This window comes from Trachypithecus francoisi, unplaced genomic scaffold (genome assembly GCF_009764315.1).
Source record: "Trachypithecus francoisi isolate TF-2019V2 unplaced genomic scaffold, Tfra_2.0 Lachesis_group4, whole genome shotgun sequence".
Taxonomy (NCBI): domain Eukaryota; kingdom Metazoa; phylum Chordata; class Mammalia; order Primates; family Cercopithecidae; genus Trachypithecus; species Trachypithecus francoisi.
Genome location: NW_022681469.1, coordinates 74,754,157 through 74,780,609, shown reverse-complemented (window position 1 = coordinate 74,780,609; position 26,453 = coordinate 74,754,157). Strand labels below are relative to the sequence as shown.

The 26,453-nt window shown below is 38.5% G+C and overlaps 2 protein-coding genes across 16 annotated transcripts in view; one reads left to right on the top strand and one right to left on the bottom strand.

Moving 5' to 3' along the window:
* Nucleotides 1-1,878, top strand: part of SGCE (sarcoglycan epsilon) — a 72,931-nt gene extending 71,053 nt beyond the window's left edge. For all 12 annotated transcript variants that reach the window (XM_033194965.1, XM_033194962.1, XM_033194963.1 and 9 more), the window contains one exon: nucleotides 1,586-1,878. In XM_033194965.1, coding sequence (XP_033050856.1) covers nucleotides 1,586-1,602 — 17 coding nt within the window. In that variant the 3' untranslated portion in view covers nucleotides 1,603-1,878. The remainder of the gene's footprint in view (nucleotides 1-1,585) is intronic.
* The window catches only part of CASD1 (CAS1 domain containing 1), an 82,482-nt gene that overhangs the window by 623 nt on the left and 55,406 nt on the right, over nucleotides 1-26,453 (bottom strand). For 3 of the 4 annotated variants that reach the window (XR_004433325.1, XR_004433326.1, XR_004433327.1), the window contains exon 18: nucleotides 2,189-2,281. Coding sequence is in view for 1 of the 4 variants with exons in the window: in XM_033194956.1 (XP_033050847.1) it covers nucleotides 2,264-2,281 (18 nt within the window). In the remaining 3 variants the exon portion in view is untranslated. Of the gene's footprint in view, nucleotides 1-1,027; nucleotides 2,282-26,453 lie in introns of those variants that run through there. The other variant, XM_033194956.1, reaches the window with a different exon arrangement.

The window sequence follows — 26,453 nt, the reverse complement described above, 5'->3', positions numbered from 1 at the left end:
TTAAGGTTGTTTAACCCAATTTATAAAATTATTTTTCCAAAACAGATTTTAGGGAGCAGGTATTTTGCTTGAGTCAAGAAAGTTTTGTTCTCCTTTTTAGTTAACACTGGAGCCTATTACCTTGTTTTCTTACATTTTTCTGCAATTTGGATCATACTATTGACTAAAGTACACTATCTCCTCTTGATTGTTTTGTTGTTATTGTTGTTTTTTCAGTGAGTCCCCAAATATCTTAAGTGCCAAAGGGAGAGAGACCACCCTAGCATTTTTTTATAATTATGAAAGATTGGTGTGTTTGTGCCTCTGGTACATTTAAAGCTAAATGGAGGCTGGGCGCGGTGGCCCACGCCTGTGATCCCAGCACTTTGGGAGGCCAAGGCAGGTGATCACCTGAGGTCAGGAGTTTGAGACCAGCCTGGCCGACATGACGAAGCCCCGTCGCTACTAAAGAAATACAAAAATTAGCTGGGCATGGTGGCTTACACCTGTAATCCCAGCTATTTGGGAGGCTGAGGCAGAAAAATCACTTAAACCCAGGAGGTGGAGGTTGCAGTGAGCCAGGATCGCACCATTGTACTCTAGCCTGGGCAACAGAGTCAGACTCTGGATTTAAACAAACAAACAAACAAAAAGCTAAATGGAGGCATGCCTCCTGGAGAGAAGGGCTAATGGGCAGTTTACATTCCTTATTTCCATTCTGTTCATTTAAATGAAAAACTTTATTTCTCAATTTCTAAATTATTCTATCTGCAAATGCATGGATTCAGTGCTGTTTATATATATTTTTTGAGTACAGCAGCTTTTCTTTTCTTTTACCCTGATTATCCTAATACTGCAAAGAGGCAGCTACATTTATGCGATTGTCATGAAACAGTAACTGGAGTTTTCCAAGTACCATAGAACATTATGCGCGTGTCAGTTTTCTTTATGAAGGTAATTTAGGCACAAGAGTTTGCATCTTGGATATCAAGTAATTTTATTTGTAGCTACCTATATGGAATTTATCAGGGGAAAGTATATCTTGAAGTTTTTTTTTTTTTTATTTAGTTACTTGTTTTCTTTTAAATTCCCATCAAAGCTTTAAGAAATGAACTAGCTGCTGGTGTTGTACTCCTGGACTTGAGCATTAGCCGGGATAATAGAGCAGTTAAAAGCTGACAATCGCACTAACTTTTGGACTAGGCCCAAACCATTAGGTTTGATGCCCCTTCAGGTTTTCTCATTTTCTCTGCCCTACCAGCCCACATGATATTTTTTTAAAAGCCATGATTAAAAGGTACAGTTATATATCCTGCAATCAACCTCATTCTTTTTGTTTATTGTGGGAGGAATTTTCAGACTGTTCCTTTTGGGAAATACAAAATATTATAGCCTTGGTCCAAAAAGGAGAAGACTAATTTAGAATTTTTTCTTTCGCTTTATGTTTTTTAAAAAAACGAAATACAGAGAAATAATGCAATGTAATTATTTTTACATTGTATTAAGAAGATGGAAACTTTCTCCTTGCCATAATTTGCTTTGCTGAAAATCTAAAAGTATACATGCCCTGACTAACTCCTGCCCATATTCATTCTTAACATTGCAGGTAAATGGTATCCCTGAAGAAAGAAAACTGACTGAAGCAATGAATTTATAATCAGACAATATGGCAGTTATATCACATTTCTTTTCTCTTCCAATAATGCATGAGCTTTTCTGGCATACATTGTGCATGTTGGCAGTATTAAGTGTATCACCAAATAATACAACATAACTTTCATTTTACTAATGTATTTTTTTGTACTTAAAGCATTTTTGACAATTTGTAAAACATTGATGACTTTATATTTGTTACAATAAAAGTTGATCTTTAAAATAAACATTATTAATGAAGCCTAATGACTGGTGAAATTTACTTCAATAAAGTATTTGCTTCCTATTTAGTAGAAATCTTTTAATTGCTAGAAACAGGTTTATGTGTTCATTCTCATTCCACAAGACTTTATTTAGTGCTTCCTATAAATATATAAAATGCCTGTGCCTCAGTGTTCTAGTTGAGCAACCCATTTAAATAATACTTTAACTCTTGTGGCCTGTAAATCCTGTTGTTTTATATACCACTTGGAGTGTTTTCGAATAAACCTAGTTTTATGGATTGTGAAACTGATGACACCCAATTCATGCAGGGCAGCCCAGGTTGCATACTTACCTGACTTCATAATCAGATATTTGGTGGTTGTTTTTTTCTTTAGCTACACTTACTGGAATGGGAGGATATTTGGATCTAGAAGCAAGACAGGAGCTGTTACACAAAAAGAGAATAGTTACTGCTAATGTGACATCAGCTAGCTCCAAATCCCCAGAGTACTTTGCGTAACTCCTTTATGTTCAAGTCTCTATAGCTTTGGTCAGTTTCATGCATCTTGGATACTATTGGATCAGTGTGGCTATCATGTCACCTGGCAGGGCAGCTTTCCTTGCAGACTGGACTAGCTGGAAACCTTCTCTTAATCTACTCTGGGAAAATTTTTGTGTCACCTATTAGGTGGCCAGAGGTCACAAAAATTCCAAAATCCAGAAAGATTCCCTGTTAATGTTAGGTACCGTAACTTGTTTTCCACTTAGGGAGAATACTCTGTCACATCATTGACATTGGAACCTCCCTCTTCTTTCTAGGACAGAGGATGTAGGTTCTCTTATTTCTTAAAGATGTATCTCTTACTCTAATTTCTTCCTAAGTTAACTAGGGCATTGCCACTTGCTGTTCTACAGGAGTAATCAGCTTGAGGTTGTAAATGTATTGCAACAGAGTCATGGCCTAGGAGGAATGCAGTGTTGTCAAGGCTCCAGAGGACCAGATTTTGGCACAGAACGCAGAGTAAACAAACTGCTGCTCCTGCCAGGTGAAATCAAATTGCTCCTAATAGTCCAAGTGAGCAGGAACAAAGTAATGCACGATCAACATATGATGGACTACAGATCAGAAATCAGGAACTTTATTCATCTATTCTAGTAAAGAAGCCATTTGGAGATTGCAAAGTGCAGTTGGAGTTAGAATTGGTTTTTACACTGACCGTATTGAGGTATTGAATGGGGACAGAAATCACTGGCCAGCATCTTACAAATATTTAATAATAGCTTTAATCACTGCAGTTCCCCGTGAAAAAGTGATCTTGTTTCTGACTTAATATTCTGGTGGGGAAAAGAGTACAAATAATTTCCCCTTGGTTGATGCTACCCTAACAGTCCTTAAGGACTATTAAGGGTTTTTTTTTGTTTTGTTTTGTTTTCGAAATGAGGATTCTGCCACATGCTGAGGATTTCTATCTCAACTATACTCTCTTAGTGGGCAAAAGACTATATGGTAAGTTTTGGGTCCTGATGGTAAACTTAAAACACCTTTTCAGTTAGCCAGCATAATCCCTTGCCCTAAAATACTGACTAGAGTAGTTCTTTACATTTTCAGGAATTCAAGTAAACTCAGATTTAGATTCCAAATATCCCCTAAAAGTTAGTGACTTTTCCATCCTCCAAGGTATATTTACCCATATACATGACAGCCTCTCTTTGAGGAAGGTCTAGGTTCAATTTCCACATGGGTGTACCTGAGGTTACAAGATTTGCCATCATTTCACAGGTTCCATGTCTATAAACTGGTTCTTTAGAATTGACTAAGGGACCATGATTCTTTTGAACACTGACCTACTCCCACCAAACTTGTGTGTTTATTTCTATCCCCCTTCAGTACTTACTTGGAGGCTACATCAGTAATGGTACTGGGCAGTGAGCAATAAGGAATTGTTGATCTTTAGACACAAGTGCCGATAGCAGTAATGAAACGGAAACCCCTAAACATTTATTTAGGTAAAAATATGCATTAAAAATTCAAATCTGTAAGTCTACACTGATGACAGAAAAGAGCACTAAGTAAAGCTATTAAGGCTAAATTTGAGGCTAAGAGAATACTTAGAAAAAATTAAATAGAAAATAACATCAAGGTCAGTGCCTCCAAGTACATACATAGCAAATAGGTGAGGTGAGTGACCCTTGGGATCAGTAGTCCAAGATCTGAGCTATTCTCACGTCTTGACCATACCAATTAAGGATGAATAAAAGCCTTTAAGCAAGCCATCCTAAAATAGGGCAGCTTCAAAAAATTTGCATTTCAGAATTTCCTATGAGACACCCCTACCATTTGCTTACTTACTGAATGCCTAATATGTTACTATAAGTCAGAGAGTGTTCTAAGGATGTAGTCGCGAGCCATATTAGATATAGGCTTGTTCTCAAGAAGTTTACATTCTACTGGAAAAGACAGATATTAACCAAGTCATTATACAAATAAATGTCAACCTGTAATAGTGTGATAAATGCTATGAGGGAAAGTAATTGATGTGATAAAAGTTTATCACAGCAGGACTTGACCTAGTCAGCAAGGTCAGAGAAGCTTCCCTAAAGTTTGGTTGATACCAAAAGAATGAGTAGTAAATGCTAAGATGAAAAGAAACTATCAACAGAGTAAATAGACAACCTACAGAATGGGAGAAAATTTTTGCAATCTATACATCTGACAAAGGTCTAATATCCAGCATCTATAAGGAACTTAAACAAATTTACTAGGAAAAAAAACATTAAAAAGTGGGCAAAGGACATGAATAGACAATTGTCGAAAGATGACATACATGTAGCCAACAAACATGAAAAAAAGCTGGCCAGGTGCAGTGGCTCATGCCTGTAATCGCAGCAATTTGGGAGGCTGAGGCGGGCAGATCACTTGAGGGGTAGTCAGGAGCTCAAGACCAGCCCAGCCAACATGGTAAAACCCCATCTCTACTAAAAATACAAAAATTAGCTGGCCATGGTGGCGGGCACCTGTAATTCAAGCTACGTGGGAGGCTGAGGCAAGAGAATCATTTAAACCCAGGAGGTGGAAGTTGCAGTGAGCCGAGATCATGCCACTGCACTCCAGTCTGGGAGACAGAGCAAGAAAAGCTCAACATCACTGATCATTAGAGAAATGCAAATCAAAACCACAATGAGATACCATCTCACACCAGTCAGAATGGCTATTAATTAAAAAAAAAAAAAAGTAAAACAATAACAGATGCTGGCAAGGTTATGGAGAAATAAGAATGCTTTTACACTGTTGGTGTGAGTATAAATTTGTTCAACCATTGTGGAAGACACTGTGGTGGTTCCTCAAAGACCTAAAGACAGAAATACCATTCAACCCAGAAATCCCATTGCTGGGTATATATGCAAATGAGTATAAATTATTCTGTTATAAAGATACATGCACATGTATGTTCACTGCAGCACTATTCACAACAGCAGAGACATAGAATCAACCTAAATGCCCATCAATGACAGACTGCATAAAGAAAATGTGGTACATATACACCATGGACTACTATGCAGCCATAAAAAAGAATGAGATCATATCCTTTGCAGGGACATGGATGGGGCTGGAGGCCATTATCCTTAGCATACTAATGTAGAAACAGAAAACAAAATACCACATGTCCTCATAAGTGAGAGCTAAATAATGAGAATACACGACACATGGGGGTAACAACACACACTGGGACTTGTTTGAGGGCAGGAGATGGGAGGACAGAGAGGATCAGAAAGAATATCTAGTAGGTGCTGGGCTTAATACCTGGGTGATGGGATGATCTATGCAGCAAACCATATGGCACACATTTACCCATGTAACAAACCTGCACATCCTGCATATGTAACAAACCTGCACATCCTGCATATGTACCTGAGCTTAAAATAAAAGTTGGAAATGAAATGAAAAAAAATGTCCATGGTGTATATGTGCCACATTTTCTTAATCCAGTCTGTCACAGATGCACATTTGGGTTGATTCCAAGTCTTTGCTATTGTGAATAGTGCCACAGTAAACATACGTGTGCATGTGTCTTTATAGCAGCATAATTTATAATCCTTTGGGTATATACCCAGTAGTGGATGGCTGGGTCATATGGTACATCCAGTTCTAGATCCTTGAGGAATTGCCATACTGTTTTCCATAATGGTTGAACTAGTTTACAATCCCACCAACAGTGTAAAAGTGATCCTATTTCTCCACATCCTCTCCAACACCTGTTGTTTCCTGACTTTTTAATGATTGTCATTCTAACTGGTGTGAGGTGGTATCTCATTGTGGTTTTGATTTGCATTTCTCTGATGGTGAGTGATGATGAGCATTTTTTCATGTGTCTGTTGGCTGTATGAATGTCTTCTTTTGAGAAATGTCTGTTCATATCCTTTGCCCACTTTTTGATGGGGTTGTTTGTTTTTTTCTTGTATATTTGTTTGAGTTCTTTGTAGATTCTGGATATTAGCCCTTTGTCAGATCAGTAGATTGCAAAAATTTTTTCCCATTCTGTAGGTTGCCTGTTCACTCTGATGGTAGTTTCTTTTGCTGTGCAGAAGCTCTTTAGTTTAATTAGATCCCATTTGTCAATTTTGGCTTTTGCTGCCGTTGCTTTTGGTGTTTTAGACATGAAGTCCTTGCCCATGCCTATGACCTGAATGGTACTACCTAGGTTTTCTTCTAGGGTTTTTATGGTATTAGGTCTAACATTTAAGTCTCTAATCCATCTTGAATTAATCTTCATATAAGGAGTAAGGAAAGGATCCAGTTTCAGCTTTCTACTTATGGCTAGCCAATTTTCCCAGCACCATTTATTACATAGGGAGTCCTTTCCCCATTTCTTGTTTCTCTCAGGTTTGTCAAAGATCAGATGGCTGTAGATGTGTGGTATTATTTCTGAGGACTCTGTTCTGTTCCATTGGTCTATATCTCTGTTTTGGTACCAGTACCATGCTGTTTTGGTTACTGTAGCCTTGTAGTATAGTTTGAAGTCAGGTAGCGTGACGCCTCCAGCTTTGTCCTTTTGACTTAGGATTGTCTTGGCAATGCGGGCTCTTTTTTGGTTCCATATAAACTTTAAAGCAGTTTTTTCCAATTCTGTGAAGAAAGTCATTGGTAGCTTGATGGGGATGGCATTGAATCTATAAATAACCTTGGGCAGTATGGCCATTTTCATGATATTGATTCTTCCTAACCATGAGCATGGTATGTTCTTCCATTTGTTTGTGTCCTCTTTGATTTCACTGAGCAGTGGTTTGTAGTTCTCCTTGAAGAGGTCCTTTACATCCCTTGTAAGTTGGATTCCTAGGTATTTTATTCTCTTTGAAGCAATTGTGAATGACTGGATTAAGAAAATGTGGCACATATACACCATGGAATACTATGCAGCCATAAAAAAGGATGAGTTTGTGTCCTTTGTAGGGACATGGATGCAGCTGGAAACCATCATTCTTAGCACACTATCACAAGAACAGAAAACCAAACACCGCATGTTCTCACTCATAGGTGGGAACTGAACAATGAGATCACTTGGACTTGGGAAGGGGAACATCACACACCGGGGCCTATCATGGGGAGGGGGGAGCAGGGAGGGACTGCATTGGGAGTTATACCTGATATAAATGATGAATTGATGGGTGCTGACGAGTTGATGGGTGTAGCACACCAACATGGCACAAGTATATATATGTAACAAACCTGCACGTTATGCACATGTACCCTAGAACTTAAAGTATAATAAATAAATAAATACATAAAGAGAGAAAAAAACAAAATGTCATTTGATGTCAACTGAAAGAATGAGAATGGATGTCTGCCTGACAACTAGTGTTGGACAGTGTATTAAAATGGGCATTGATATACAGCCAGTGAGATCGTGAGTTGGTACCACTTACCTGGGAAGAGACTTGACGATATGTTCTAAGAGCCTTTAAGCTTCATTTCATATGCACCAAGCAATTTCTAATTTAAGTTGGATTCTCATGTTTATCTCTTTTGAGGAGACACAGCACTGGTCATGGCACTAGGAGAGTGATATTTTTCACTATACATTTAAAAATTGGCCTTATGAATCTATGTGTCTAGTGTGAGTCTATCCCTGAATGGTAGCTTTCTTTATGGGATTCTGGCAAAATCAGGCTCCTGATCCTGTAATACCAAAAGCCAGACCATGGACTACGGTTAATTGAAGGAATAAGTGTTCCTTGGAGAGGGCTCTTGACAATGATACAACTGATATCCTTTGCAACACCTTGGCTGACTGCTCCCTGTTAATTCAAACTGCAATAGAAAATATAGATTGAGTTTATTTGAAAAGAAACTAAGAGAATGATATGTTTCAGTGCTGGTATGTGAAGAATTATTGCAAGTATGAGCAAAAGGGTAGGGCAGGAGTAAACACTATGTGCATTGTGAAATAATTGATGGCTTTGCAGCCTAAGATGAGTAGCCTTAGGTGAAAAGAGAAGTGACTCAAGAGTTCTAAGGCCATCTGTTGGAACAAAGGTGATTTTAGAAAAACAAATCTAACTGAACTTGTGATGGTGCTAAGATTGTGAAAGTTATTTTCTGACTTTATATTTATCTGCAATGTTATAATTTTTTGTAAGGAAGAATGTATTCATATCTTACTTGAGTAATTAGAAAATCTTCAATAAAATTTTAAGGAAATGTCAAAAAAAGAAAATGCTAAGATGATGAAGAATAAGAAAAAATATTTGAGGCAGATAGAAGAGCATTATCTAAGCCCTTTTGGAAGAAGAGATCCTCGTGAGATTAGAGTTCTATTAGAAAGTCCAGTGTAGCCACAGTAATGGAGACTAGGCAAGAGATGGTGAAGTATAGGGGAAGGTGAGACCCAAGGTAGGCCAAAACCATGCATGAACTTACAGGAGAAAAATAAAGTCTGAAGGATGTTAAGAATGAAAAATGTGATGTGGTCATATTTGACCTTTTTATACATACAAATAATCCAACAATAATATAGAGAGCTGATAGAGCAGTTGGACAGAATGGGTGTGGTTATACTAGTCAGAAATCTGTTGTAGATACAATTGGAGAAATGATAGCTTTGACTACGATACTGGTGGGAGATTCAAGAGTTACTTAGGAGGTAAAAAGGCAGCAGTTGTTGGTACACTGATACTTTGGAAATAGTGTTGAGGAACAGAGAGAAGCCAATTCTGATGTGTGGGTTTTCTTGGTCAAATGGTGGCAATATCCATTGTGACAGACAATAGTGGATGAGAATCAGGATTGAGGAAATGATATGAGCTTAGTTTTATGCAAAGTGAACTTGAGGTACCTCTGAGAAAATCAAAATAGGTAGGCAATGAATATACGAATTTGAAACTCAAAGTAGAAGTTCGGACTGGTGCTACGATTGGTGAGTCATCTGGATATGGATTTTCATTGAAACCATAGGATCTGATGAGAAAACTGGTGCTCATTTTGTCATCTGAATATTCATGCAGCAGCTAAAGTGTGTTGCAATTATTTCTCCAATAGCTAGCAAAAAGGATAAGGTACATGAAGTTGGATATTTGCCAGAATCCAACGATCAGAGAAAGTCTGAGATGGTATTTTATTGACATTTCACAAAATTAAAATATAACATTACTTATTATTTTTGTATAAATTTTATTACTTTCTTAATAAATCTTACATTTTTAAAGGTTGTTCATGTGCTCCAAGGATTTCGGTGATCAGATCATCTCACTTTGCATTCAATTAATAGGCTGCAGTTCATTTTAGGCAGTTTATCATGTAGTTTTCATATTATGTTTAATTTTTAGGTGATTAAGATTCTTATTACCTTAATTTGGGAGTCCATGGATGTGCCTAAAGCAAATTAAGTATTAAGACAATGAAGAAAGATTGAGATAAACTGGCCTAGTAGAATTATATACTCCCTTTCCTTTTTTAACATTTCAAAATATCTTATTGGACTGAGTATCAGGGCCCTTTCATTCATTCATTGAGTGAATATTGACTTATGACCTTTTGTGTTCTAGGCATTGAACTATGCACTGGTGAATAAAACATAGTGTATTATGGAAGATCATGAACCAAATCTAGTATACTATCTGGTACTAGCTGGTGCTAAGTAAATATTTGTTGACAGAATTAACCTAATGTCTAATATAAAAGGTATAAGGTTTTAAAAGAGTGTTGTAATAGAGAATGAGGAAAGGAAGCTACCTGGATTAAATGATCAGAGTAGGCTATCTAAAGAGAAAATATTTAAGACATGATTTGAAGACTAATCATGTGCCACTCATGCTTAGTATTCTGGTCACAGGAAACAGCATGGGCACAGACTCAAAGGCAATGTAATGACAACAGGTGGTTGTGGTTTCTGCCCAGTATCAATTTACCCTTCCTCTAGCAACTTTACATTTTTTCTCTACACAAACACCTCTGCTCTAATTTCTAGCCAGGTACTTGCATTTAAGGTAACTCCACACCTTGCACCAGATCTCAGGTCTGGCTAATCAGAACACTGCATCTCTCTGGTCAGGGTTTAGACCTCGGACTCAGTAGGACCTGTGAGATATAATTTAATTTTACTGAGACTGGCAAATGGGTAGGGGTCTCTTATCCAATATACTTGAATTTGGGGTGAAAATAAGACCAACAGAAAAAAAGTGGAGGACCAACAGAATGGTCAGAAACCAATTCTTTATATACTGCAGGCAGTTGGTTTGGGTAACACTTGACTCTCAAGAACATGAAGGATCTCTGTGTTGTTGGAACATATTGATGAGGGGGAAGTGAGATTAAAGATGATTCTGGAGATATAAACAGAGTCCTATTAGTCTTATAGACTTTGATCGTGGAGTTTGGATTTTATTCTAAAAACATTGGAAATAAAGCATTTGAAGTAGAAAAATAACACGCAATTTACATTTTTAAATTACTCTGGATTTGTCCTTAATTGTTCCAGCAGGAATGTGTGACCACACAAGTGAAGTGTTGCTAGGAAAGTTCACCTAAGCCTTGGTATCCAGAGATTTCATTGGGGGTCAGTCATGTAGGCATGCAGTGCACATATGAATGACCTCAGCTACTCAGATTCCATCCAGTCTTCACCACAGAGCAAAACCAGGCATTTATCATAAATCACTTTTCTAGGATAAACTTATCCAGTCAAACTGGTACAGTGTAGGCCAAGGGATTAATCATACAAAAACAGATGTTTACAATAAATACCATAAATACAGCATGGCTCAGGGCTTCGGGCATACAGAAACTCGTATCAGGAAGAATGTTCCAAGGGCTCAGAGGCTACCTTCCAGGGGCCAGCCAATGGCCAGGCCTGAAGATAAACATTTCTTTGAAATGTATAAGATTTGAGCAACCCAATCCTCCTGCCCAAGGGTTTAACAGCAGATTTGAGCAGGCAACAGAAAGAATCAGTAAACTTGAATATGGGACAACTGAGGTTATCCAGTCTGAGGAATAAAACAAAAAAAGAATGAAAGTAAATAAATAGAGCTTGAGAGACCCGTCTTACTCCATAAGCATATCATCATATGCATAATGGGAATCTTAGAAGGAGAAGAGACAGAGAAAGAGACAGACAGGAAGAACACATCAAGAAACAATGGCCAAAACTTCCAAAATTTGATGAAAAACATTCACATTCAAGAGCTCAATGAACTCTGAGCAGGACAAACTCAGAGATACACACTTAGACACATCATGATCAAACTACTGAAAGACAAAGAAAAAGAAAGACTCTTGAAAGCAGCAAGAAAAATGCAATTCAGTATGTGCAAGGGCTCCTCAACAAGATTAACAGTGGATTTCTCATCAGAAACCGTGTAGCAAGGTCCCAAAGTCCTTGGGGGAAAAATCATCAACCAAAGATTTTATATTCAGCAAACTTATTTTGAAAAACTGAAGAAGAATTTAAGACATTCCCAGATAAACACAAAGTAAAGAAATGCTAGAAAGCCTGCCCTACCAGAAAATTAAAGGGAGTCCTACTGACAGTATTAGACAGATCATTGAGGCAGAAAATTAACAAGGATATTCAGGACCTGAATTCAACTGTGGACCAAATAGATCTGATGGACCTCTACAGAACTCTCCACCCAAAAAAACAGAGTATACATTCTCATCACCACATGGCACATACTCTAAAATTGACCATATAATTGAACATACAACAATCCTCAGCAAATGCGAAAGAATGGAAATCATACCAAACATTCTGTGGGACCAGAGCACAAAGAAACAGATGTCAAGACTAAGAGGATCACTCAAAACCATTCAATTACATGGAAATTAAACAACATGCTCCTTAATGACTTTTGGATAAATAATGAAATTCAGGCAGAAATCAAGAAATTATTTGAAAATAATTAAAACAAAGATAAAACATACCAGAATCTCTGGGACACAGCTAAGGCAGTGTTAAGAAGGAAATTCATAGCACTAAATGCTCACATCAAAAAGTTGGGAAGATCTTAAATTAACAACTTAACATCACAACTGAAAGAATTCAAGAAGCAAAAACAATCAAGGCCAAAGCTAGCAGAAGACAAGAAATAACCAAAATTAGAGCTGAACTGAAGGAGAGTGAGACATGAAAAACCATTCAAAAGATCAACAAATCCAGGATTTGGTGTTTTTTTTTTTTTTTTTTTTTGAAATGGAGTCTCCCTCTGTCACCCAGGCTGGAGTGCAGTGCCATGATTTTGGCTCACTGCAAGCTCTGTCTCCCAGGTTCATGCCATTCTCCTGCCTCAGCCTCCTGAGTAGCTGAGACTACCGGCGCCCGCCACCATGCCTGGCTAATTTTTTGTATTTTTAGTAGAGACAGGGTTTCACCGTGTTAGCCAAGATAGTCTTGATCTCCTGGCCTCATGATCCACCCGCCTCGGCCTCCCAAAGTGCTGGGATTACAGGCATGAGCCACCACACCCAGCCCAGGAATTTTTTTTTTTTTTTAATCATTAAGATAGATAGACTGCTAACTGGACTAATAAAGGATAAAATAGAGAAGATCCAAATAAAACAATCAGAAATGATGATGGTAATGTTACCACTGACCACAAAGAAATAAAAATAACCATCAGAAACCACTATGAATACCTCTATGCACACAAAGTAGAAAATGTAGAAGAGACAGATAAATTCTTGGACACATATAGCCTCCCAAGACTGAACAAGGAAGAAATTGATTCCCTGAACAGACCAATAACAAGCTCTAAAACGGAATCAGAAATAAGTAGCCTACCAACCAAAAAAAGCCCAGGACCTGATGGATTCACAGCCAAATTCTACCAGATGTACAAAGAAGAGCTGGTACCATTCCTATAGAAATTATTCCAAAAAATTAAGGAGGTGGGACTTCTCCTCAACTCATTCTATGAGACCAGCATAATCCTGATACCAAAACCTGTCAGAGACACAAAACAAAAAAGAAAACTGCAGGCCAATATCGTTGATGAACACTGATGCAAAAATCCTCAACAAAATACTTGCAAACTGAATCCAGTAGCACATCAAAAAGCTAATCCACCACAAACAAGTAGGTTTCATCCTGGGATTCAAAGTTGGTTCAACATACACAAATCAATAAATGTGATTAATCACATAAACAAAAGTACATAAACAAAAAACCACATGGTTATCTCAATAGATGCAGAAAAGGCATTCAATAAAATTCAATGCCCCTTCATATTAAAAACTCCCGATAAACTAGGTATTGAAGGAACATACTTCAAAATAATGAGAGCCATCTATGACAAACCTACAGCCAATATTATACTGAATGGGCAAAAGCTGAAAGTATTCTCCTTAAAAATCAGTACAAGACAAGAATGCCCTCTCTCTTCACTCCTATTCAACATAGCACTGGAAGTCCTAGCCAGAACAATCAAGCAAGAGAAAGAAATAAAGGGCATCCAAACAGGAAGAGTGGAAATCAAACTATCAAACTATTCTGTTTGCCAACAAACATGATTCTACATCCTGAAAAACCCCATAGTCTCAGCCCAAAAGCTCCTTTCACTAATAAGCAACTACAGCAAAGTTTCAGGATACAAAATCAATGTACAAAAATCACTAGCATTCCTATACACCAACAGCCAGCCAAGCCAGGAGCTAAATCAGAAAGGCAATTCCATCCACATTTGCCAGAAAAAGGATAAAATATCGAAGATACAGCTAATCAGGGAGGTGAAATATCCCTACAATGAGAATTACAAAACACTGCTCGAAGAAATCAGAGAAGACACAAACAAATGGAAAAACTTCCCATTCTCAAGGATGGGAAGGATTGATATTATTAAAGTGGGCATAGTGCCCAAAGCAATTTACAGATGCAGTGCTATTCCTATCAAACTACCAATGACACTCTTCACAGAACTAGAAAAATAAAACTATTTTAAAATTCATATGGAACCAAAAAAGAGTCTGAATAGCCAAAGCAATCCTAAGCACAAAGAACAGTGCTAGAAGCACTGTGTTACCTGATGCCTCAAACTATACTACAGTGCTACAGTAACCAAAACAGCATGTTACTGGTACAAAAACAGGAACATAGATCAATGGAACAGAATAGAGGATATAAGGCTGCACCCCTATGACCATCTGATCTTCAACAAAACTGACAAAACATGCAATGGGGAAAAGACTCCCTATTCAAATAAATGGTGCTAGGATAACTGGCTAGCCATATGCATAAGATTGGAATTTGTCTCCTTCCTTACACCATATACAAGAATCAACTCAAGATGGATTAAAGGCTTAAATGTAAAACCCAAAACTATAAAAGCCCTGAAACAACCTAGGCAATAGCAACCTGGACATAGGAATGGGCAAAGATTTCATGACAAAGACACCAAAAGCAATCAAAACAAGAGCAAAAAATTGACAAATGGGATCTAATTAAACTTAAAAACTTCTGCACAGCAAAAGAAACTATCAACAAAGTGAAGAGATAACCTACAGAATGGGAGAAAATATTTGCCAACTAGGCATCTAACAAAAGACTAATATCCAGCATCTATAAGGAACTTAAACAAATTTACAAGAGAAAAACAACCCCATTAAAAAATGGGCAAAGGGGCCGGGCGTGGTGGCTCAAGCCTGTAATCCCAGCACTATGGGAGGCCGAGACGGGCGGATCATGAGGTCAGGAGATCGAGACCATCCTGGCTAACACGGTGAAACCCCGTCTCTACTAAAAATACAAAAACTAGCCGGGCGAGGTGGCGGGCGCCTGTAGTCCCAGCTACTCGGGAGGCTGAGGCAGGAGAATGGTGTAAACCCGGGAGGCGGAGCTTGCAGTGAGCTGAGATCTGGCCACTGCACTCCAGTCCCAGTCCAGGCGACAGAGCGAGACTCTGCCTCAAAAAAAAAAAAAAAAAAAAAAATGGGCAAAGGACATGAACTGACACTTTTCAAAAGAAGACATACATGTGGCCAAGCATATGAAGAAAAGTTCAATATCACTGATCATTAGAGAAATGATCAATGTACAAAAATCACCAGCATTCCTATAGACCACCAACAACCAAGCCAACAAAAAAACATAATCCAACTATGTTGTCTTCAAGAGGCACACTTGAGATTCAGAGACTCAAATAAGTTGAAAGTGAAATTACAGAAGAAAAGATACTCCAGGAAAATGTTGACCGAAAGAAAGCTGGAATATGATATCAGAAAAATAAACTTTAAGATAAAAATTATTAGCCAGGCATGGTGGCTCAGGCCTGTAATCTCATTCAAATTTAGGAAATCTAGAGAGCCCCAGTAAAATACTGCAGGAGAAGATCAACCCCAAGGCACATAATCATCAGATTATCCAAGGTCAAAATGAAAGAAAAAAATGTTAAGGGCATTCCATGGATTTAATGGATATTAACTTCAGTAGGCAAAAGCCACAATCCCAGATGTTTTTGAGAGAATTCCTTCTCTATTTTGGCCTCCTGCTGAGGGACACCACTTTTGTTTCCTAGAAGTCCTCTAGTTTGGGAAGATCTGTAAGGCACAACCTTAATCTCTTGCAAGGGTCATTTATACGATTTCATCTTCTAACCATTTTTTTTTATTTTTTTGAGGTTTTAGTAAAAGGTTATACAGTCATACACTCAACCATCTTTTTGTGCCACACTTTTGGCAGCCATTTCTGATTCTAGGCTTATTTTGCCGCATAGAGAAGCTGGAATTTTAAATGTCATCCAGTCTTGGTTACTTTTTGTCTCCTTTCTCTCATTTTTTACTGTAAGCAAACCAGGCACATCTTCAATACCTTGCTTGGAAATATCCTTAGCTACATATCTAAGTTTATCATTTGTGAGTTCTCTTTCCAGGAAACAATTTCGTTAAGCTTTCTACCACTACATGACAAGAATCTCCCTTCATGCAGGTTGAAATACTGTTTCTTATTTTCTTTTGAGCCCTCATTGGCAGCACCCTTAAAATCCAACTTTCTACTAAAAATAAGTTCAAGGCAGTTTAGGTTTTCTGTATCAAGCTCCTCATAATTATTACATCCTGCAGGAGTGGAGGCAGTAGAGAACCTGTCAATTAATAATTCTATGTCTGGCAAAACTGTCCTTCAAAAATGGGGGTAGGAGGTGTGTGGCTGGACATGGTGGATCATGCCTGTAATCCCAGTACTTTGGGAGGCTGAAGCAGGAGGATTGCTTGAGCCCAGGAGTTCAAGATCAGCCTGGGCAACATAGGGAGACCTTGTCTTTACAAAAATTAAACAATGAGCCAGGCATGGTGGCTTGTGCCTGTGGTACCAGCTACTTGGGAGGCTGAGGTGGGAGGATCACTTAAGCCTGGGAGGTCAAGACTGCAGTGAGCTGTGATTGCACTATCGCTTTCCAGCCTGGGTGACACAGTGAGACACTGTCTCAAAAAAAAAAAAAAAAAAGAGAATTTAAGACATTTCCAGATAAGGAAAAGCTGAAGGATTCTCTTACCATTAGACCTGTCCTACAAGAAATGCTCAAGGTAGTACTTCAGGGTAAAGGACACTCAACAGTAACTCAAAGCCAAATAAAGAAATAAAGATCTTCAGTAAAGTTAAATACACCAGCAAATAAAAAAGTTGATACTACTGTAATTTTGCTTTATATATATATATATAAATATAGCTCCACTTTTTCTACATGATTTAAAAGACAAATGTGGGATGGACATGGTGGTTCATTCCTGTAATCCCAGCACTTTGGGAGGCCAAGGTAGTTGGATCACCTGAGGTCAGGAGTTCGAGATCAGCCTTGCCAACATGGTGAACCCCCGTCTCCACTAAACGTAGAAGGATTAGCTGGGCATAGTGGTCCATGTCTGCAGTCACAGCTACTCAGGAGGCTGGGGCAGGAGAATCATTTGAACTTGAGAGGTGGATGTTGCAGTGAGTCGAGATCATGACACTGCACTTCAGCCTGGGTGACAGAGGGAGACTCCGTCCCCCCCCCCCCGAAAAAAAGAGAAACGTGTAAAACATAAATCTATATTATTGGACACACAATGCATAAAAATGTAATTTGTGACATCAGTAACATAAAAGGAGACAGAGTTGTATAGAAGCAGAGATTTTGCATGCTATTGCAGTTATCAATTCAAATTTAGGATGTTAAATATGAGCCCCTTTTATCATTATTATCACAAAGAAAATAATTTTAGAAGGTTCACAAAAAGAAGTGAGAGGGGAATCAAAACCTTTTACTACAGAAAAATCAACTAAACATGAAAAGAGGCAGTAGTAGAGGAAATAGGGGACAAAAAAATAATAAGACAGGCAGAAAATAATAAAATGGCAGAAGTAAATTCTTGTCAGTACTTTAAATCGATTAAACTTTGCAATCAAAAGTCAGAGACTGGGCCAGGCAAGGTGGCTTACACCTGTAATCCCAGCATTTTGGGAGGCCGAGGCAGGCAGATAACAAGGTCAGGAGATCGAAACCATCCTGGCTAACAAGGTGAAACCCCGTCCCTACTAAAAATACAAAAAATTAGCTGGGCATGGTGGTAGGCACTGGTAGTCCCAGCTACTCAGGGGGCTGAGGCAGAAGAATGGTGTGAACCCAGGAGGTGGAGCTTGCAGTGAGCCGAGATCACACCACTGCACTCCAGCCTGGGTGACAGAGTGACACTCCATCTCAAAAAAGAAGAAAAAAAAAGTCAGAGATTGGTAGAATGGAGTTTTTCAAATGATCCAACTATATGCTGTCTACAAGAGACACACTTCATGCCTGGTGTGTGGTGGCTCACACCTGTAATCCTAATACTTTGGGAGGCTGAGGTGGGAGGACCCCTTGAGGCCAGGAGTTTGAAACCAGTCTGGGGAACATAGATAGAGTCCCACCTATACAAACAATTTTTTTTTTTTTGAGACAGAGTCTCGCTGTGTCACCCAGGCCGGAATGCAGTGGCGTGATCTCAGCTCACTGCAAGCTCCACCTCCTGGGTTCATGCCATTCTCCCGCCTCAGCCTCTGAGTAGCTGTGACTACAGGTGCCCGCCACCACGTCTGGCTAATTTTTTTTGTATTTTTAGTAGAGACGGGGTTTCACCATGTTAGCCAGGATGGTCTCAATCTCCTGACCTCGTGATCTGCCCGCCTTGGCCTCCCAAAGTGCTGGGATTACAGGCTTGAGCGACCGCGCCCGGCCTACAAAAAATTTAAAAACTAGCCAAGTGCAGAGGTGTCAAACTACTTGGGAGGCTGAGACAGGAGGATTACTTGAGCCCAGGAGGTAGAGGCTGCAGTGAGCCAAAATTGCACCACTGCTCTCCAGTCTGGGTGACAGAGTAAGACTCTGTCTTCTTAAAAACATAAAATATACTCAGATCTCTGAAATTTTTTTCACTTAGCAATATTCCTTGGGATTTTTCCCTGTTAATACATAATCTCCCCATTCGTTATCACCACTACATGGTGTTATATAGTATTGGTTACCACATCATCAATCCACTATTCCTTTATTGATGATGTTAGTTCCAATTACAATTATCAATTGTACAATCAATTACAAGTAATACTGCAGTGAATGACCTTATGTATATACCCTTTTCCACCAATATAAGTCACCAGATGTGGTATATGCATTTTTTATTTTAATATGTGTATCTAGACTGCCTTCCATAGGGACCCTAGGAATTTATATTCCCACAGTAATGCATCTGTGCTGTCCTGCCATAAGCTTCACTCAACACAGTGTCTTATCAACTCATATCTTGTCATATATTTAAAAGGCATTAATATTTCCCTTTCTGTGAACAGTTTGCTTATACTGCCTCCCCTCTGTCTTAGTCCATTTGAGTTGCTATAACATGTACCACAGACTAGGTAGCTTATAAACAACAAATTTATTTCTCACAGTATGGAAGGCTAGGAAGTCCAAGATCAAAGTGCTGGTAGAGTTGATGTCTGGAAAGGGTCCAGATTCCTAGATGGCCATTTTCTATGTCCTCACATGGTGGAAGGGGCAAGGAAACTCCCTGGGGCTTCTTTTATAAGGGCAATAATCCCATTCATGAGGGTTTGCCCTCATGATGAGGGTTGATGTCTGGAAAGGGTCCTGATTCCTAGATGGCCATTTTCTATGTCCTCACATGGTGGAAGGGGCAAGGAAACTCCCTGGGGCTTCTTTTTATAAGGGCAATAATCCCATTCATGAGGGTTTGCCCTCATGACCTAATCATCTCCCAAAGGCCCCATCTCCAAATACCATCACACTGGTGATTAGGTTTCAACATACTATCATACACATTCAGACCATAGCACCCACTTCACTTATCTGTCATTTGTTCTTTTCTCATCAATGCCTAGGAAGTCTTTATATTTCGGGGAGACTAGCCTTTTGTCTATAATATAAGATACAAGTGTCATTTCTCAGTCTACCTTTGGATTTACTTGTTTGTGCTTTGCAAAACATTTTTTTCTAACATAGCAGATTTTGTCAATCTTTTATGACTTCTGGATTTTGCATAGTTTTTGAATAAAGAGTACTTTATCATTCCAAAGTAATACAGGATATCATCTGTATTTTTTCTATACTCTTATGATGTATGGTAGGGATCCAACTTAATTTTAAAATGACAACCTTCTTGCCAGTATTATTTATTAAACAATCCATCTTTTTTGTAACTGACTTGAGTTACTACCTATAGCATATACTAAATTCATAAACATGTATGGGACGATCTACGTACTTTTTACTCTGTATCACTAGCTATTCATGCATCAGCTCCACACAGTTTTAATTCGACAGGCTTTCTATTATATTATGTCATACAATATTATAAAATAATACATTTTTATTTCTGGTGAAAGTACCCTCCCATAATGCTCTTCTTTTAAATCAGAGGTTTTCTTGCGATTCTTATTTTTCCAAATATAATTCAGAATCAGCTTATTTCTTTAAAAAACTATTAATGTTCATGTTGGAATCACATGAACTTTATAATTTAGGATAAATGTTAAAGGAATATATATTTCCATTTCCTTATAATGTATAAAGGAACTCTGTAAGAATACATAAAAAGCTAGTAAGACTGGTTATGTGTAGTTGGGGAGTAGTAGTCACGAGAACTAGGCAGATGAGGAATTGTAGAGGAAAAATAAAACTTTTCACTATCTGCCCTTAATATTTTATTTTTGAAACATCTAAATATATTCCCTATTCAAAAATACATACATAACAAGGAAATAATAAAGGACCTTGCCTTTGAAAAAAGAAGCTAGCAGGCATAGGCTGGCAACAGTAGACATTCCTATTTCAGTTCTCTCCACATAGCTTCCCTGGTATTTTAAAGATGACCAGAATGTTGAGAGAGAGGGGCTTACAAACTTTCTGGTGTCTTCTTTCTGAGATCCCCTTACTGCACTGGTATTTTCAGGGCCAGTACCTTGCCAAAAATGAAGTGTACACATGCTTCATGAGGTAAAAAATGGGCTCATGGCAATTTTCATTTTTGTTTCAATAATATGGCTTTCTTTTACATGGCCCTACTCAGATAATATTAGAGTTCTGAAGAAAGATAAGGTAACCACTGGTATGACAGAAGCAGGGTATAGGAGGCTCAAATCAATAGAAAATAAATAAAAACTAGGCCATTTCAACATGTTAGAAAAGAGAAAAACAAATCACTATAATAAAGAGCAGTCAACAAAAAAACACATATAAAACAAGATCGATGAGTACTAGCCTCTGATAATCATGAAGCAAAATCTGATATGTGGGTTTGAACTCACAGACTTGGTTCCAATAGGAAATAAATCTTTAACAGAAAGATTAAAAAAAAAAAAAAAAAAGGATGGAATCAGTAAGACTAAACATCACAGTTAACAGAATAAATGTGAAAGTGTATAACACCCCTGGTAAATATCTGGAGTATAGCTACTCTGTTTGGATGATTCAGGGTACAAATTCAAGTATAAACTGCTAGAGGATCCACCAGGGTTAGGAGAAATATTTCCACATGTCAGAAAGCCTAACCAGAAGAGCCATCATGCTGCCACACCATGATGAGCCGAGGGGTAGTTAAGACCTGGCTAAGGTTCTCCTCAGGAAGAAACTGAATTTGCTCTTAACCACAGACAAATGGTCAATTGAGGGCCCAGATTTCTGCTCCATATGGCATACTCAATAATTTTACTCTGTTAAATGTTTAAGGAAGGCGTAACCAAAAGCCCACTATGGCACATTTGAAAAAAGGAGAGAGAAAACTCAATAAAGCTTCCATTAGAATGCCTAGCTTTAAGCAGTGTTGCTTCCTGATGCACCCTCCAAGCTAAACTATTTATGTAATGGAGACCAAAGTAATGGAATAAAAGTACTATATGGAATCATAAACTATGAAACAGCCATAAGTTGGAGAAAACCTGTGTTTAAAAAAAATTGTAAGAATTCTTTATGTAAGGATGTTAAAAGTAGTCCATTTGTCAAGTTTTTTTTTTCCAATTTGACTCATAATTTTGTTTGCAGCATTTCTTTTTACTAAGAAATATTTCTTTTTTATAAGTATTATAATCACATTCATTTTGCTTTCTTTTGTTTATATGCTTGAACTATTCTTTCTGTATCAGAAGTTAGATAAAAATTAAATTATATTTTGCTTCCCTCCTTTCTTTGCTTACTTAAAATTCTATGTACACTGTACTAAGAATTTTCACATATATATGATTCTATTCCCAGTTTTTCTTCTGGTGTTTTGATGAAGCCCATGAATTTAATTGTAAATTTCTGCATTTATTAACTATAAGTGCTCACCTCATTCTTCATGGTTGACATGAAAATGTGCTGCTCAGCTCTCCCTTCAAAAAACCTATTGTGAGGAAGTCCTGGTTCTCCCTGGGCCGCTGATCCCAGCCAATGACTGGGCATGGAAGCAGTACTAGAGCCAGCTCATTCCCGCTCAGTGATTGACATTTCCAATGGCAATCTTGGTTTTGGAGCTCCCCATCATCCTAGCCAAGACTTTCTTGAAGCTGCATTGCATTCTGAAGCTCTTCTTACCCAATTCTCTGACTACCCCAGTACCTTTCCCCTTTATCCTTCACAAGTATTTTCCTTAGCAAATGTATTGCATATATGATTCTGTCTGCTTCTAGGGAAACCAAAGTGACATAGTTGGTACCTGGAGTGGTCTGAGAATGTATATGGTAAGATGAGATTAGGAGACTGGCTCACTCATGCTCGGCAGGCAACGAGAAGCCCCTTATTAAGCAGAATGTGAATCATGGAGTCCTTGGCATAGGTGATAGCTTAATTGCTGAAATTTTCATTAGTGGAGACCTGGGAAAATGTCCTGGTGGAGGGAAGCACCCTTACTAATGTGACAATTGAGGCATTTGAAGGTTTTGGGAGAAACAGCACCTACAGAGACAGTTATGTCAATGGGTTATTGCTCAGCTGTATGAATGTCCTGTAGATGGAGGATGAGAAGCTGAAGACAGTTAACAGACATAAGCTAAGTTTTACAGTCACAGGACCTTTTAGGAAGCTTACAAAGAGGAACTTTACCTTCAGTGGGAAGTAAGTTCAGGATTTAATAACTAGGGTTACAGAGCACCAGAGGTGTTTAAATGCTCAGACAAGGCAGGTCTATTACTCTAAATTTAGGACCCTTATGTGAAGCTCGGGACTCTGAAACATGGGTTGGGAATATACACACAACTGGTCTTGTTATTCACAATGGGTTGATAGGCTCCAAAACAACAGAGGCCAGGTAGTGGCACATAATTGTCAGAGTTGCTTTACCATTAGAGTCTTATGGGTAGCCAAACAGTCTTCATGGCAAGGAATAGTGGAGATAGATAATAGAATATGGTGTCTCTAGGGGAAAAATACATGGGATACATGGGCAGGGAATTACTGTGTTACTTAACATATACAATCAGAAGGCAAGAATCGAGGAGCAGGAGGCTGAGAGCCGTAGCCCAAAAAAACACTGCAATTCCTTCCTGATTTCCCAGATCTGAGACTACATTCAGATCTGGAACCCATCACCTAAAGAGTTGGCCAATTTCCCAAGAGAAAGAACCCTGCAACGCAATCACAAATACATACAGTACTGCAAAGCTTTGTTCAGTTCTTCCCTGATAGAGATTCACAGACATTTACTAATGTGATTGTTGCTGTTAAAGGAGAATAACCAGCCATTTTGAGAACTATTTGACATTGATACATGGAGACTCGAGTATTTTCAAGGCCTTCTCAGTGGGGACACGCAAAGACTAAGTAGTAAATGGGGTCCTGGCCAAAGTAGGTTCACTGTGTCCATAGATCCACCCTGTTGGACCATGCTCCCCATTTAGTACTACTTTAGCCAGGACCCTGTGGTCATTTCCTGAATGTATAATTGGAATTTACATACTTGAAAATTGAAGTTAGCCTCAACTGGGTCCTTTGCCTGTGGGGCAAGAGCTATCACAGAGGACCAAGGCCAAGTGGAAGACTTTGAAACTGCCTCCCTAACTGCTGAAGACGGTAAATTACAATTTCTTATCCCAGGGGTGATGGAAGGTATTAGCGCAACCATTAAAGATCCAAAGAATGCAGGGATAGTGGTCCCTATCACATCACTTTAATTCATTAGTCTGGCCCTGCAGAAACCAGATGGATCTTGAGGAATATCAGTACAGTACAACAAGCTCAACCAAGCAGTAGCCTGGACCGCAATTGTTGTGCCAGACACAGTTTCATTGTTAGAGCATAGTAGTAAGGCCTCAGGTACATGTCCACGGGCTTAGTGAATGTGTTCTTTCCATTCCAATCAGAAATTGTCCACATTCACATGAAAGAGACAAAAATGTTCATTTGCTTCTTGGCTGTGGTAACTCTTTTGCTGTGTGTCATAAAATAGTCCAAAGAGATCTAAACTATCTAAACATCCCATAGGATATTATGTTGATTATGTTGAGGACATCATGCTCATAAAGTGGTTATCACACTGGAGGTCTTGGTGAGACACATGTACTCTAGAGTATGGGAAATAAGCCATTAAAAGACTAATAGTGTTGCCACTTAAGTACACTTTTCAAGAGTCCAGCAGTCAGGGCTATGACAAGACATGTCAATCAAAATAAAAAACACATTGCTGCATCTTGTATTCCCTACTGCAAAGAAGGAAGCTCCTAGTGCCTGGTAGGCTCTTTGGGTTCTGGGGCCAATACATTCCACACTAAGGGATACTGCTCTGGACATATACCAAGTGATAAAAATGGTAGCCAGCTTTTAGCAGGGGGGTAGGGGTGGGGGTGCTAAATAAAAAAGGGCTGTGCTATTACTGAAAAATGTATGGATTTGTTAAAACAAAAAATGTAAGAAATAATAGTCAAAACAGAAGACAAGTGGCAACCGGGAAAGTGTTTGCAAAATTAGACAGAGTTGTCTTCCTTATTATACAAGGAATACTTCTAAATTACCAAGAAAAAGACAAGCCCTTAAAAGTTGCATAGGGATAAAAAAATAAGCAGGAATTTTAAGAAAAAAATTGAAAACTGCAAGTAATTAGTTATGGCTTCATTCTCTAATTGGCCAAACCACCAAAAAATTGTTTTTCCTCAAATTCCTTATCTATGTGTAAGAGTTTTCCAGAGTTTAACTATTATCTTCACAGAGGCCTTTTCTGAGCCTTGCATGGAAGATGCATCTTTAATATTGCCCCCATTTAGGATATTTGGGAAAGGGGGTAATGAGGGAGGTAGTATAACCTCTTTTCTTACACGGTCCACTCAACATCTTCAAGTCCCATGTTCCTTCTTGCTACTCATTTCTCTAGCAATTTGGTCACTGCTCACTTTGTCATACATCATCGGAGATTCATAGAGCAGATCCCCCCTAAAGGTGATACTGCTGTTTCTACAAAGGCCTTTGTATTTAAGATAGGGTTGGGCATAAGGAAGACCTTACTCCTAGGCACCATCATATCAGGTTGTTTCAGCATCTCGTATTTTTCTGAAGGGCCAGGAAAACTAAGCTGTAAAATACAGGAATTTTCCTGAATCCTCCAGCATTCTCTGGCATAAAAGAAAAAGGGATCAGCTGAGACTACATCCCAGTTGGAGAACATCTGGTCTAAAATGAAACCACTCCCAGGCTGCAACATGATGACATGGCAGTAAGAAGCATCCATAGAAGAGGTTACTGCTACGTCATAAGGGCAAGTGTGTACCAACATCTTGAGTTTGCAGCCTGACATCTGGTCCTCAGAGCAGCAATCTCAAAAGAGGAAACAACTGGCAGTTAGAGAAGGAAATAGCATAGCTACCACTGGAATTTTTGGTAATCTCAAAGAAAAAAAAAGGAAACAGTATTGGCTGAGAAGAAACACATGAGGTGAATAGGATAAGAACTTTCGGCCTTATTTTCATAAGGGGAATTGCAGAGAACGGTGAACATTTACTATAGGGACATTTCATGAGCAACTCAGGGACCCTAATGTGGAGATAAATGACTTGGAAGGCTAGGATTTTCAAACATAACCAGTAATGCAGAAATATTACTACTACTATTTGTATATACTCTGACTCTTGATCATCCTGACTGGTGTGGTCTGAAGAAACACTTAGGTCTATCAGACTGCCTCATTTCAAAAAAGAATGTAAGATGGCTTATACGGCTAGGTAAAATACAGCCAAATAACATCTGAAGTAGATAAGAAGGAAAAAGAGATCAAGAATGAGACTAATATAAATAATATCAAAGTGTCCTGTTTTCTGGGATGGAGAACAAATTTAGCTCTAGCTTCTTATCAGCAAACAGAAAAAGTCAACTCACATTGTACCTAAGACAGGAAAAAATGAGCTGTCTAGAAGAGGTGCAAATATTACAGTAAGGTCAGAATGAAATAACTTCAGACTCCACAAAAAGGGCCCATTGTGTAATGTAATTAACATTCCTACAGTTGACACAATGATGAGTTTCATAGAATTGTCTATAGAATGTCCTGCAATGCTAACCAATGGCTTCAAACTCAAGACAAATACTAGGGATAAATCAGGAAGTTACTGTCCAGGTGGTCTTTGCTAGGTGCTTGCCAGACTTAATTCTCAGGTACATTCTAAAGTATCTGAGGAAGTGATAAAAAGCAAATCCCTAATATTCCTTTA